The sequence below is a fragment of the Paralichthys olivaceus genome, chromosome 1, assembly GCF_024713975.1.
Source record: "Paralichthys olivaceus isolate ysfri-2021 chromosome 1, ASM2471397v2, whole genome shotgun sequence".
NCBI classification, from domain to species: Eukaryota; Metazoa; Chordata; class Actinopteri; order Pleuronectiformes; family Paralichthyidae; genus Paralichthys; species Paralichthys olivaceus.
This window is the reverse complement of record NC_091093.1, coordinates 5,809,988-5,826,032: the sequence shown is the minus strand read 5'-3', so window position 1 is coordinate 5,826,032 and position 16,045 is coordinate 5,809,988. Positions and strand designations below refer to the sequence as shown.

At 40.5% G+C, this 16,045-nt stretch overlaps 1 protein-coding gene across 1 annotated transcript in view; it reads left to right on the top strand.

The window, feature by feature from the left end:
• itfg1 (integrin alpha FG-GAP repeat containing 1) overlaps window positions 1-16,045 on the top strand; it is a 136,223-nt gene that overhangs the window by 101,323 nt on the left and 18,855 nt on the right. Inside the window, exons 13-14 of the mRNA XM_020080272.2 lie at window positions 1,388-1,431; window positions 3,119-3,197. Of these exons, the coding sequence (XP_019935831.2) occupies window positions 1,388-1,431; window positions 3,119-3,197 (123 nt within the window). The remainder of the gene's footprint in view (window positions 1-1,387; window positions 1,432-3,118; window positions 3,198-16,045) is intronic.

Sequence of the window (16,045 nt, the reverse complement as noted above, 5' to 3'; positions counted from 1 at the left end):
GACAGACAGACAGACAGACGTCTTTTTAATTCATCCTCCATTCACTTAGTTTTATAGATTTCCTTTGGTAAACCAAGCTTTAGTTTCCCAGAGTGAATTTTGACACTTCATAGTGACACTGGAGGCCTTGACTGGTTGTTGTACATTCAAAAGTGCACGACATGGGGAACTTTGAAGGTTTGTGTGATTTGAATGGCTCCTTTCAAATCACAAGGTGAGCAAGTGGGGGAAAAGATAAAATTAGAATGGGCTGGGTGTCTACACTAGTGTGTAAGAGATGGTGTGAACTGACACATTTGTTTGGTGAGACAGCAGCTGCAGAAGAATAGAACATAGTCTTGTCCCCTTTATTTAGGCCTTTATGAATAGTTTGTTAATGCTTAATGATGCTGCACAGTTCTATACATATCTTAAAACATTGTGGAAGAATGGATAGAGGAACCTTTGTGATGAGTGAAATGTGCACAACAACAATTAGGGAATTGTCAAGAAGAACAGAGATCATATAGTTTTGACCATCCAGTGACTTCTGCCATTCATCTATGTGTACAACAACCCATTTAAAAAAAAGATTTTTAAGTCTTCATAGAGTAGTTACAATTCTAGAGTAGTTACAATTCTGACCATTATGTTTGTCTGTGATGAACAATCGAGCACTTAGTATCCACCCGCCCACTGTCAATGCAAATGAACCAGGCCTACTGTGATGTTCCTTTTGAATGGGTGCAATGTGTTTGGCTGCTGTTTACTGCAGCACTGGGTTCAGACCTTATTAACACAGTATTGGGCTTCAGCGTGACTCCATCAGGCAAATCAAGGCAACCGAGACCCAGGATCCTATTAGTATGCTAATAAAGTCACTTCTCTAATAACTGATTAGCAATTCAGCGGACTTTGTCCTTGCTTTGCTTGTACAGACAAATAAGTGAAATGCTCTCTTTGTGTGCACGTGCGCACACGCACATGCCCTGTTAATAGTTTGCACATTTATTTTCTATGTCTCTCATTACTAGCTATTTGTTTATAGCCCTCACTCCCTCTATTCTTTGATTGTCTGCCTTTTCAGCATCCACCTAACAACACACCAAAGATGATTAAAGTGTGTGAATTGTTTTAGTGATCCTTAAGCACAGTTAATATGAATTGTTTTGGTTTGGGGTTTTTTCGCTGTGGCTGTTCAGCCCAGTGGAATTGAGGTAATTGTGTTAAGAAACTTTATTTCTCTGTGTGAGTTTGACTGCTTGATGTTTGATATTTGTTGATACAGTGGCCCTTAGGGCACAGAAAGAGCAGACTCACAGATCATTCCACAGCCGAGTGGTATCATGCCAGTCATGTAACACATGCTGAGCAACATGTCTAACTCTGCCACCTCCGTCTTTTTCAGTGCTCAGCGGCCTCTGCTCCAATCGCTGCCCAGAAGATGTGAAGGTAAGAAATCTGTCTCTGTCTGCCTTTTGGTTTGTTCCACTTGTTTAATGACAAAAATTGTATTGTGGGGTGAAATAGCAGGGCTGGGTGATCTGGCCAGAACCTATGTCAAGATAAATGTGTTAATATCAGTAAATAACTATGATTATTATGATAAATGCCACATTATTGTTATTTCTATTTAGTTTTGCTCTTGAGGATTATTATTAACCTGATTAAGCCAATAGTCTTAAAAAAAAAATTGCCATTTAAAAAGCATTTTCTGATTATCCTAACTTGAATGAAGTTGGTCTCAGATTAAGCAATAATGGAATAAGACTTGTGATATATTCTGACTTTAGGTCTTTATCACATTATAACGTCCTCTTGAAGTTTTCACAGCATTTTGTGATATATAACTGCTTGATAATGACAACATCTGACGTAGTGTTAATGGAATATTCTATTCATTTTCTGTTCATATTCTATTCATATTCTATTGTAATCTAATGTAAACACCATAGTCAAAATAATGCAGAAAAATATAAATAGTCAGAATATTGGTGGCCATGTAAACGGTCTAATAGACATGTGACGCAGGCTTGACCTAAGTCACTGTCTCAGTCTGAATGAGGTAAAATGTTGATAAATGTTTCAGTGTTTTGAAAAACTCTTTCAGGGTTTAAAATAGCCATTATTTAGTTAGGCAATTGCTTTCAGCACCTTTTTTTATCTTAAAGAGCTAATGTGGGATGCTCATGTGTAGGTGGACGGTGGAAACACCACAATAGCATCAACTCCTTCCATAACCTCTCACCAGTGGAAAGTCCTTTGCAAAACATATAAGCTTTGACACCAACAAGAGGCTGCTGGTACTAGAGTTGTTTTGGTTTTCTGTCTTCTCTTCCACCCGCTTGTTGTCTAACTGAAAGCTATGATGAATGCAGTCGACGAGTGGAGCTCGCGGCTGTTTCTACTCCTCTCCTCTCACCATCCATCAACCCTGTCTATCTTTTCATTTCGCCCTCCCACTCCTCTTCTTCTTAGTCACACCTCTCCTCCGCTGTCTTCCTTTTAGCCCACCAGTCTGCTCTGTGGCTTTTTCTCTCTCTCTCTCTCTCTCTCTCTCTCTCTCTCTCTCTCTCTCTCTCTCTCTCTCTCTTTCTCTTTCTCTTTCTCCCTCTCTCTGTTTCTTTTTTTGACCTCATTTCTAATCCTCTCTCACCCGACTGCCGAGTGTCACAGCTTACAGGGCCAGGTCTCTGTCACCGTGCATGTTTGCATGCTTTAACAGTCTCATGATTAGCTCATGTAATGTGAAGGCTGGCCCGGCGGATCTCTTCATTAACTGTCATCCTTTCATAATGAAGAGATGATAAAACTTTTCTGTGTCCGCCCACACAGGCGCACAAACACACTGCCGTCTCACTTGTTTACACTCAGTCAAATTTTAGGCAGTTAAGTCAGACATTGGTTGTGTCACCTAGTGAAAGTAAATCTGTATAAAAAAGGTGCTCAGGGTCGCCATCTGTCTATGTGCCCACTCCTGCTCATGTCTTCCCCTGTTTCTCTACGTCACCCCTCGTTGTTTATTTTTTGTCCCTGTCCTCTCTCGTCCTCACTGACAGGCAGCTAATGTGAAAAGACATTTCCAAAATGTCAACATTTGTCAGTTATTTTCATTTGTGTTTGCATGTGTGTTTTACAGCCCTTTGGTGTTAACCAGCCAGGTCCCTATGTCATGTACACCACGATGGACTCCAAAGGTTACCTGAAAACTGCCTCAGGTGAGTGCTTTCTTTACTTCTAATGTCTCTCCGTCATAGCCTGCGGAGATCACAGAGAGATGTCTGCTTCTCTGAAAATGTCACTGCCTGAGCTTTTCTACATCCACGTCATTTACGTATTAATAACTTAACCTCCTAACAATGACAGCTGTCCTCAGTCAGGCTAAAAACCACAGGCTTATCAGAAGGGAGAGAATGTGAAGAAGAGACATATTGATTTTATTTTCTAGCTTTTCTTTTTTTATTAATGTGAAAATAGCCTTTATGCCTCAAAGACAAAGGCTGAGGCAGAAAGGGCAGCTAAAGAAAAGACAAAAAGAAGAACTTTCCAAAGAGTTGTGTAACTGAAAGGAAAATAAATCAGATTGATAAGTTCCATGGTACCACTGCAGAGCCTGTTTTTAGTTCACACTTATTCTCTCTACACTTTCAGGCCTTGTGTCATGCTGTGATAATGTGATAAATCTAAATATCATTGCTAGTCAGGATTTATTTTTAAAAGATAAGTACAGGTTTTCCAGTAGCATCAATCAAACATGAAGCATGGACATACTATGGTGGCTAGAGAAATAAAGTTGTATTGTATTCAGAGCAGCAGTTGTGTGGCACAACAAGTGCAAGTTCAACTTGCTTTGATAAGGCCACTGAAGATCAAAGAAGGAAAGAGGATTTTACAAACCTCTGCGAAAATATGTAATTTTTTTTTTCACATAAATTATGACTAGTTTTTTAGTCATATTGTGAGTTGTAGGATCAATGAGTGTCCAGAAGATGACATCATAACCCCTGCACCACCGCAGACTGCTTCAAACTAATGAGGAAGGAAGGAGACATATAGGTAGAGGGATGTATGGAGACATTGAGGACGGCAGTGCTGTGTTGTATTAGCTACAGTTAACCTAGTTGATGTTACATTGTGGGAAGGACAGAGAGCCGGATGAGGACAAGATGCGCTGACAGCCTGGGGTCAGGGATATATATAGTCTGTGTGTGTGTGTGTGTGTGTGTGTGTGTGTGGGAATTGCTGTCTACAGCCTAACCCCACTTTAACAGATTCCGTTCTTTTTTATCTGTTGGCACTGTTAGAATCATTCAAATTTAAAAAACGAGTAGGTAGATCACAGTTTAACATCATTTTTATCTCACCAATTAGACAGCTTCAAGCTCCTGGTAATAAAAGCTGTCCTGTAATGACTGCAGTTTTCAGCGAGGTGCTCTTTTTCCAAAGTGGATGAAATATCAACAGTACTGTATTCAGTTGTCTTGATGCATGATTTAGTTGAATGGGCACAGAGAGAAAGCGACACAGTGGAGAGGGAGGGGAGGGCTATCACCACCTGCACCCACACCCACTGCAGAGAAGATGGAGTGATAAAGACCCCCACAGAATGTGGAGGCGGTGATCGGTTTAAAAACATACAACGGGCAGAGGCTGAAAAGGAACCAGTGATTTTCTTCTGCTTTTTCAGTCTGAGGTAAAATAATTTCAAAAAATAACCCCAAAAAATTGTTTTTCCTTTAATCAAAAGCCGTCCGCAAGAAACTGTACTGTAAAGAGCTTTGAGTGGTCATCAAGACTAGAAATGTGCTATATTAATACAGACCATTTACCACTGTAGTGCAGTGGTTAGCACTAGAGCCTCACAGCGAGCCACGGCCTTTCTGTGTGGAGATTGCATGTTCTCCCCATGTCTGGTGGGTTTTCTGCGGGTACTCCAGCTTCCTCCACCAGTCCAAGACATACAGACTGGGGTTAGGTTAATTGGAGACTCTAAAGTGACCAAGGAGGTTATGTTTGTCTGTGTTTCAAACTTCAGTATCTACCGTTACCAATGCAGCATTTCAATTGCTTTTGTGAAGCCTACTGTTTGCCCTGGTCTTAAGCTCTGGTATGTCAGTGATAGTGGACAATTGTGAATATTGATATAATTAAATAATATTACAATATCTCTTGCAGGCTTTTTTAAGAGATATAAATAAGCACAGTGGTGGATACTGTTGCTAACACCATGTAATTGAACATCACCAAACCAGGAACATAAAAGCCTCATGAGAGCTGGAGTCCCATCTATTTAACATTATAATATCCTCCTACAGTCTGCCCATCATAATTCTGACTTATTTTTCCCAGTGTGTGTTCGAGTGTGTTCAGTGCACAGATAGAGAGGAGGAGAGTGAGAGTAGCCAAAGGCTTTGCCGGCACAACTCCCCAGACCCCTCATTTAACAGCAGCAAAGTGCTGCCAGGGAGCGGGCTGCATGTGTGCGCGTGTGCGTGTTTGTGTGTGGTGATTTAAAGTGTATTTATTCTGTAGCTTGTAGCTTGGGGAACTGCCACAGAGGCTGCCAGAGATGAGCAATGATGGGGCGAATGCAAACACACACACTCCACAACACACACAATGTCCAGGCCTCTCCACCGGGCCCCAACGATCTTCACTTACCCTTCACCCCCCTGAAAGGAGGAGAGAGCAGAGAGGAAAGGAGAGATTATGATATGCTGAGAAATAGAGACAGGGACTGAGGAGGCACAGAATAGAGAGACATGAGAGATGAATGGTTTAAAAAAGGAGATCAGTGGGTTTGTAGGATGAAAAGAGGCGTAAGTAGAGCTATCTTTAATTTGGGGTGGCGATGGAAGATATCACTACCCACACATGCATACAGCTCATATTGTATCAGGCATGTAATGCATTTCTTCATTCAAGTAAAAGTCAACAGCAATTCTGAAAGATTTTGCAGTGTCCTAACTCTTAGTGTTATGTGTGTGTGTGTGTGTGTGTGTGTGTGTGTGTGTGTGTGTGTGTGTGTGTGTGTGTGTGTGTGTGTGTGTGTGTGTGTGCGTGTGTGTGTGTGTGCGTGCGTGTGTGTGTGTGTGTGTTTGCCCCTGTGTGCACGTGCGCACCCTGACATCTGTCTGTTCATGACCTTGCGTGTGTATGTGTGTACACATACCAGACAGTGGTGTACCAGGGCCCTTACTAAGCAGCTTGGATGGATGAGCATGGACTGAGTTTCTGACAACACCACGCCTCATTATCATCTAACTCCTGCTGAGACAGGGAGGGAGGAAGAGGCAGAGACAGGTGTGGTGGTGGAGATGTATAGTTGAAGTTATTTATTAACAACCTCTTTATATACTCTCTCCCTCTCCCACTGTGGACACTCTCTGGGACGCAGAGCGGTCCCTGCTCACTAGCACGGTGTTCAGAGTAGCTTCTGGCTCTCCGTGGCAACAGTGAGTTTATAAACACCATTTACAAAATTATTTTTTCTCAGGAGAGGATGCCATCTACTTAGCTAGGAACAGGTGACTTCCATTTGCTGAAAGTTGTCTCACTGCTTTTAATCCATCAGACTAACAGATGGCAGAGTGTGGAGTCATCTATAATATGTTTTTTTATGATAAACAGGACTAGAAAATAAATGATTCTCAATTAAAAAGTAACAGTAGACAAAACCAACTTTGGGTCTATTGGACTTAATCAAGAGAATAAACTCTACTATATCTTCTAAAAATATCAGGGGAACACTTTTTTTAATATTTAGTGACATTAAATGAGTATAACAGTTTGATAGTTTGAGAAGTCAGTATATTTTTTTTTTATTAGTAGACAGTATTTTGGATATATGACTTCACTGTTTGATACCACAGACATCATCATCTTATTTCAGTTTTCAGACTGCTTCACTTTTTTCACCTGGATGCACCAAAACACATTTCGGAGTGCAAAGGGTAAATGAAAGATTTACATTTTTTGGTATCAGTTTAAAATAACCCTTTACATAAAAATTTGGAGAAAATTTAAGCCGCTGCATTTCACTGTTCTTCAAAACTGCTTGGGCTCTGTTTATCTGTGTTTATGACTTACATCAGCTGTTTGGACTGATCCTGCCCCCCCCTTTCATTCCTGCTAACCTAGCACTACTGCAGCTGCCTGAATTGTTCACTGCAAGAGGAGGATTTAGATGGACTGCTGACATGAATTATAGAACATCTCCTGAAAGCAGAAAAACTATACTAGGTTTATCCCCACAGAACTTGATGATAACACAAGCTCAGATTTATATATATATATATATATATATATGTATCATGCCTGTTTCAGATGTTTTGTTGCCATGTCTTGTCTAATCCTCAGTGGATTGTAGATTAATTTAGTCCATAAATCGTCCAAGAACAAGTAACATCGCATAACAATACTGACAGATATTCAGATTCAGCAAGGTGTTAATAAAAGCACAGCAACAGGTTAACTGAATTGAGATATTTCGAGCAGCCAAGGACACTTTGAATAACCAGGAGATGAAGTGAGTGTTACCACAGATACATGCAGGCTGTTGATGTGAAGACATGTCTGTTTGTCCATCTTTCACATTGTTGTTCAGTTTTAATGCATTGATGGAAAAAGGGTACTTTTTCTGTCAATAAATATTTTCCGTCACTTTTTTATTAACAACATTAACACTGCTGGAAAAAAATCTTCTCAATCATCAGCTAATGACCTCTGTATCACATTAGCAGTCAGCAATATGCTCTGCTTTCCTGGGAGGCTGTGGCAGACATATCATTGGAAGCAACTCATACATTTGTGTTGTGCGTTGAGATAAAACTGTGATTTTCTTAAAGATACTTTTAAGCTTTTGTGGATTTGTCATAATATACCATTCACTGAGGCTTTTCAAATTCAAAACAACATTGCTTCCATTAACGTACTTCATCCAGCTGTTGCCTGTCATTACATTAGCTTCTTTCAACCCAACATATTTGGCTTTTAGTGCCACCAATTAGTTAGCTGTCCAGATAGAGCCAGTGTGTCTATGGTGCCAGTTAATTGTGCTCAGAGAGGATACAAAGGATAAAGAAAGAGAAGGAGGATGTTTGAAAGAGAAGTGACAGGAAGAGGGTGGACAGAGAGAGACGGAAAGAGAAAAGAGTGAGCACTCACAGGGAGGAGAATGATATCAGGCAAAGATCAATGTGGAGCTCTCTGCAGACCGTCCAATTAGGCTAATGAGTTCAGGGGATTAGCAGGGGTTCACGCACACACTCTCAAAGAGCGCACACATTCGTTGTACATGCATACACAACCTTTAAAAAGACACATGTTCACCTGCAGCTACTCATCCACAAGCGTATTTATCATATCTTAACCTTTTGGACATTTAAAAGATTCAAAACAATGTTAGATGCAAATTCCAATGTGTGTGTGTGTGTGTGTGTGTGTGTGTGTGTGTGTGTGTGTGTGTGTGTGTGTGTGTGTGTGTGTGTGTGTGTGTGTGGACTTGTGTTGACTTGTGTTGACTTGTACATTCAAGGGAGCAATTCCTGTTGGGTAATGCTGCATCATGCCAATGCCCCGAGCAGAGTCGTAAAAACCAGCCTGTTGCACTTAATGTCATCCTGATGTACGGCCACAGAATACCCCTGTTGTCAGAGACCTCATCAGGTCAATAGTGAGTGTTACCCCATCCTCAAACCATTTTATTGCACAGCTTATGGAAGATCGGCTTGAAGCACACAGGGAGAATTCACAATACGGGACTGAGATAGGCGAGTAGGTGGATGAGAGGAATGAAAAGAGTCAGAACGGGATAGGAAGAGAGATTGCAGAGGATGGAGCTGAAAGCAGAGAGGGGTGAAAATGAGGGTGGAACAAAAGAGAACGATAGAACACAAGAGTCGAAGAGCTCAGAGAAATCAGAAGAGAGGAAGGGAGAGAAAGAAATATTGAAGTGGTGGGGAAAAAATGAGGGGAGAGGTTACCCTCTGCAGAGACATGGAGAATTACTATTGATCAGGCTTAGTATGCTTTTTCTCTTCCCCTTTTTTCAACCCTTAGCCTCCCTCCTCCATCTCTCTTTTCTCATCATTCTTCTCCTCCCCATCCCTCCTCCAGCCCTCCTCCCGCTTTCATCTGTCGTTTTTTTCTTTCATTTCTCACCCCGTGATCTCACCTCTGTCGCCAGTTAATAGAATCATAAAGTGTCAAAGGACTGCGTAGCTTTTAATTTGTCGCCATTCCTGCCTGTTGATCTGTCTCTAAACATATGAATGAAATGCTTGTGATCTTAGTGGCTGATGTACATAATCACAGAGATGGAAAAATTGAATCATAAGAAGTAAACATCTTCCTGTAACTCAAATCATCTTTTTCGAGTGATTCTGCACTACAGCAGTGGAACCATGAACGCACGAAAGCTACAAAGTCACCGGGACAAAAAAATACAAACCTGAAAAGAATCCTTAAGGTGCAGCACACAGACGTTAAGATGTTAAATAATGTTACTCTACTTTTAAAGCCATGTTCAGCAAACTATTGAAGTCAGTGGTGTTGTACAATGATTTTATGTCATTGAGCCAGTAGCTCGATCAACTGCATTGACTGATCTTTAGACATATTTTGTTGCTGTTGTTGTTATTAGACATTTGATTTGTGCTAAAAAAACAACATAAATCGCAATAAATGTTTCAGGAATGGTGTCATGACACTGAAACATCGACTATATGCTACATTCATTAGTTGTTAAAAGTCACAGGATGTTCTGTAGAAGACAACAGGGAGTTGTAGAAAAGACTTAAAGGAGAAGTTCGGTTTGTTTCAACCTGGTCCTTATTTCCAGCATATGGTATGTAGAACAAATCGGTTCGCTAAGCTAACGCTAGCTCCAAGGCTGCTTGTTAGCCCACTGAAGTTAGCTAGCCTTTAACCGGATGAATATGCCCGAGCACCAGGACACAGCTGCTTTAAAAGAATACTGTACTGTAAAGCACCTGATAAGTATTCTGCCATGTTGCGCAAAACTAGCAGCAGCAAACTCCGTGTAAACAAACACAGCTGATCGTCAGCTGAGCTGCAGCTGCGCGCCTAGGTGACGTCACCCCAGTGAAAGCCCGGGATGTAAACAAAGCAACTTGGACTCACAGGGGACTAGTGCTGGCGATTCATAGTAAATAAAGAGTTTCGCGGCAGATAATGCGTTATTTAGAGGCTGTATTGTGTATGCCCCGAACCCTTGCGTTGTATGGATATACGCCGATCGCGTGTGGATCTAAAAGCGTCCGAAGGACTCCAAGTTTCTCCAAACCTTTATAGGTGAGTAGATCTACATACCATATGCTGCAAATAAGGACCAGGTTGAAAAAAACCGAACTTCTCCTTTAAGTGTGTTTGGGAGTAGCACTCTTTAGCAAGCTATGCATGCAAAGTGATTCCAAATATTTTCTCAACAAATTTCTCCTAACTAGTGTAGTGTCCATTCTGAAGCAGCCTGTTTGGTTGTTTGCCTGGCCTGTGGTAAGGTTGGTTGCAGTTTTCTGAAACTGTTAAAGAGCTCTTCACCTGTTTATTCAAAGTTCAGAGAAGCTTGAATCAGTACACAAAACCCGGAATTGCAGAATCAGTTGTTGCTATTGTCATGAACAAGCGGTTGTTGTGATTGTGTGTCCAAATCGCACCAAATTATTCACTGCAATTCCTTTGGCCCCTAACAATACACATGCCAAGTGTGAAGCTGATAAGATGAACAGTTATGTGTTCCATAGACAGACAGTCATTTCTGGAATTAGTTGATGTATGGTGGTGTCGTGTAACTTATTATTCACACTGTGTAATGTAATCTAGTAAAACTCTACGACTAAAACCTTCAAAATTAATAAAATCAACACATTCCTAGCACAATCCTGACAAAACATTTTTTGAAATGTTCTTACAGCCACGAAAAGTAAACAGGTAAACAAACCAAGCTAAGTGACGTGTCTGTCTGTCTATTGATATCCTCCTCCTTCATTTCAGCACAATGGACAGAGACAAACTTACACTCAACAAATGGCGCTGTCCAAGGTCCTGAAACAACAGCTCAGCAGCAGTCACATACTGTATATCTCATCCAATCATTTTGTTTAGTTTGTTATTATCTTTATAGACAAATCATTAAAAAGATTTAAAAGACCTGGCAAAAAATAAAAGCATCTGATGTGACCATAAGCTCAGCGTTGACGACACATGCACACATTTTTGCACACATGCTCGTTCAGTCATCTGAAAAAGTTTGAGGAAAACAGTCATTTTCTCATTTAAAAACACTTTACTTACTTGTAATCTTATCTGGCTTGTTCTCTTGTCTCCTATAACTTTGATCAGGTTGTTTTTTTAAATTTTTATATAAGATATGAAGATATGACACCACTAATGACATTAAATATATTTGAATAAGGTAGTTAATAATATATGTTGAAAACACTGTTTTTAAGTCTATTCTCTCTCCCTGTCACCATGCAAACACACACACACACACACACACCAGTCGAGGTGGACTGCCTGTGTGTGTCTGTGTGTGTCTGTGTGTGTCTGTCTGTGTCTGTCTGTGTGTGTGTTTGTGTACTTCTGTACTTCTAACCCTCATGGCTCCAACCTCCATTGCTGCAATTTGCTTCTTTTATCGCCATCAGGGGAGCAAATGGCGTTTCTATGGCGACAGGCACTATGACTTTCTCAGAAAATGTATTTTTTTTATTGTCAGTATTGAAGCCCTGGGGAGTTGGAGCGAGTTTTTGTACGTGTGTGTGTGCGCGCACCAGCACTGTAAGCCAATTAAGTTTATGACCATATTTAATTTCTTGATGAATGCCTGGGATCATGATGTTTGTGCATTTCTCACTGGATTTGCAGATGTTGTCTCTGTTAACAGTTTTGTTTACATATATTGAATATTTTAGATTCCTCATTTATTCTTGATTTGTTATATTTCTATTGTCTGAAAAATGATATGCCCTTTAGTGTCCATGCATAAACACACTTGAGTCAGTTTCAGGCTGATGTTACACATACTCACCCTGCCTGCTTGTCTGTCCAGAGGGGGTAAAACCTCCCGACAGGACGAGATTTTACATGAAGATGTGTCATAAGACCTTAGCAGATGGACACACACACACGCACACACACAGACACACACACACACTCACACACACACACACACACACACACACACACAAACATTAGGATGCTGAAGCTCCCTCAGAGGCATCCATGTCCTCATGTGTCTCTTTTTCTCTCCAATGTTTCTCACTTGTATTGCTTATCACACCTCTGAGAAGGTACAAGTTTGTTAGCTATAGTTATCAGTGAGAGTCCTAATATCCCTAAATCCTTGATTTTGTCCTCACAACCTAGATTTCTGCTGTGTGAGAAATGTGAAACAGTAATATGGGAACAATCGAAATATTTCACTCGGCCAAAACAACACAAACTGCAAACCACTGCAGGTAATGTATCTTAAATCCAGATTCCACATTGCAACAAACAAAATAATTTCATCTTAATCAATAAGACAGAGGAGAATACATTTTCTTTCTAAGTTCTGTTCAAGACAGGCAAGGACACTAAACAAATCCAATAAAATATTCATTACAAAAACAAGATGGAAGAACAGCAACAACAATGAAACATACTTCGATGAAAAGAGATTACCCTTCATGAAGCACCAGGAAAGGCCGATTTTATCAGGTGAGCTTTTAATTGCATCTTAAAAGAAGCAGCAGATGTGACACAGAGGCTGAGGGATATCAGTCCAGACCTTAAGAGACGGCTACTTCAAGGCTCACTCATGGTACGAAGTCTGGAGGGGAGAGTGAGGAGTAGACAGGCATCAGAGGAACGTCGTTTGGTGTTTAGAGCCATGGAGACATTTGTACACTATTATATTATTCTATTGACCAGCAAGTCAAAACATACAAGCATTTTTGTAATATTTGCAGTTTAATAGACTATGCGGTGCCTGTTTTGCCAATTGACACAATATTCAGACCCAAATTCACAGCTCCTCAAAAAAAACCTCTATATTTCTGCTCAATAGTAAATATTACAGCAATAAAACAAACATTGTGCTTTTACTTTGTAGACAAGTTGTTAAAGAGGATGTAATTCTATATATGTTGCAGCCATGTTAGAGATCACTACCCACAACACCTGTGAATGTCTCTGTCTGTCAGATATGGTGAATTATAAATAATTTAATAATTATCAAAATGGTCCAAAGACTGTTAAGGCACACTGTCCCCGCCCCCACTCACCTCAAAGTGCTATTTGTCTTTGGATTCAGATTGTAATAGTAATGACAATATTACTTGTCACACCAAATTCGACAATTTCGCAGATTATTAAATACAAATGCCAAATGTGAAGTACGTGTTCCACATACAGAAAGACAAACATTGATTTGTTGACTTAGTGGATAGATGCTGTAAATGTACCAACAGCATAATTATAATCAGATTTATTCACATATTGATGAAAGCCACCAGAGCTATTCCCAGGATCCTGCACCAGCTTCAAATTCATTCTGTGAATTTTATCTTTCTTTTTTATCTTTCTCTGTTGGCAAATTGAAGCCGTTTTATCTCCTCTTCTAACCTTTAGGAATTTGTTTTTTTATCAACTCGTGTGTTTTCCCTGTGTGTGAGTTTGTGTGTTTGTGTTTGGTAGGCTTGGTAAGTATTACGTCACGTAGTGCGGAATCTGTTTACGCAGTCACATTATGGACACTCGTTTTCGTTATAGGGACAAAAAGCAATTTGTCATAATGGCAATCATTAGGTGAAGATTTGTTGGAAGTAAATCTCCAAAAAGATCTATTTAAATCAGTGCAATGTCCTCTGAAGTCATGAAGACACAACTGTGTGTGTGTGTGTGTGTGTGTGTGTGTGTGTGTGTGTGTGTGTGTGTGTGTGTAAACTTGTCTACCTTCCAAAAAACATTAAACTTGAAGGTGGAGACTGAAGACTTGTTTTATAGTTTGGTTTAAGTTTGTGTGTGGGTGCTTTGTCTCCAGTGAGATGGATTGTCGGCTGTCAGTTATGTGTGCATAGTAGAATTCTCTGTAAAGGTCTCCACTGGCTTTGCTGTAGGGAAATAGGACAGAAATACATCTCTCCTTCACACACACAAAACAGAAACACTCCGATACACTGCTCTACATAATACCCTTTTGCCAGCCTCCCCATGTTGTGAAATGGCTTCGTTCCAGCCGTGGCCACATTTCCAAGCCAGTCTACTCAGACACACACATACACAGCACTCAGCACTCAGCAGATGCTAAGCCAGGCTCCCTGTCTACCTCGTAACCCTGCTTGATCCTCCATCATGCACACAGACTCAGACCCACTCCACCCTGCTTAGTGGCCAAGTGCAAGCCATCCGCCACAAAGCAGCAGTCTATCAGAAACATCAAACCAGGATGGGTTTGAAGGTCCAATCCTCTAAAAATCCTGTCCTGTCGAGCCCAATGGATGATGTTCAATGTGGAGCACTGAACTACTTAAAACTGCTTCTTCTGCCTGATCAATTTCAGGTCAGTGCCTTGAATGATACCAACAAAAAGAAATGACATCACCACAAAGACCACATCATGGTTCATAATAAAAACAGGAGTGTGTTTCAGGGATATGGGGTAACAGATGCTGTAACAGCCAGCGTCTGCAGTGAAACTAAAATAAAAAAGGTGAATACAACCCTGCTTTCATGCAGATGGTTACTGGCTGTGAGGTTTACTTGGTCAGATCTAGTAGCCGTCTTCACCACCTCCACTTCCTTTACCCTGGTGTTTGGGTCACTGTCAGGCCACAATTGATCATTTTACTTCATTCAGTGAGCAACCGTGATGTGATTTTATGCCACACAAAGGAATCATATCTGTGAACTACAGAGTTCAGCAGTGCAATGACTTGTGACCTCACTGAGAAGTTGGAGAGGTGCAGCCTGTCACCTGCAGCTCCGCATCCAACAGCTCACTGTGTCAGTATCTCAAAATGGTGGCTGTTAGAAAATCCTGAGAATGCTTCAATGCTAGCTCACTGAAAGACTGGTAATCCAGTAATGGAAGCAGAATCTCAATTTAAGCAACATTAGTGGGTGTGGTCATAATGTCCAATTTCATGTGTATCTTTCCTCCCACCTGAGGATCAGCAGGTGATAGTTACACTCCAAAATGTTTAAATGTGAGTACTTTAGAGCAAAATAACTTTTACACTGGAAAAAACACTTTTTACTGTGTAGATGAATTTTTGATGAACAATAGTGATTAAGTGGGAAGCTAGCTAACAAATTTCCTGTGACAATTTCATAATAACAGTTAATTTGTGATCTGCTGAAGGTGCAGCGGTAAGAAAGGTTCAATTTGCATGAACAGCAGCCTTTTGTTTTGCTAACATCGCCACAGGCACCCAATTCATAATATTGCAAATGTATAAATATCGCAATACTTACATCAGTCATCAGTATGGATCAGTTGTATTACCTCATGATTTAACAGTGATTTAAATGAAAATCTTTGAGCTCCACTTTAAAGTCCCAAGCCTCTTCTTTATTTGAGCATATATCAGTTTAAAAAAGAACTGTGTGAGATATAGCCCTCCAAACACATAGTGTGCCTTGTGGTTTCAGTGTTGGTTCATGAGTTGACTGAGAGTGATGATTATGACAGGGCAAGTTGGAGATATAGGTGGTTTGCCAATATCAGCAGATGGGTTTGCTCTCAAAAAGGTACAAAATGTCAAAGGAGCTTGTTGACAGAGGAGCATAAATCCAGTGGATGAAAGAAAATATTTAGCCTCATGAAGAAAAAGTACTGTAAGTCAAGAATGCTTTGCAGGATGTAGTTGGACTGGACATGTTTCCTTGTCAACGATACAGAGAGACTTTATGATCATAACTGCTAACAGAGGATTCACCAGCAAAATACAAACCAGTGGTAAACCTAAGAAACAGAAAATCCACTCTACAGAAAAAAAACTCACACAGAAAGAAAACGGCAGAGGTGTGGAACAAAGTCCTATGGACTGATGAAACGAAA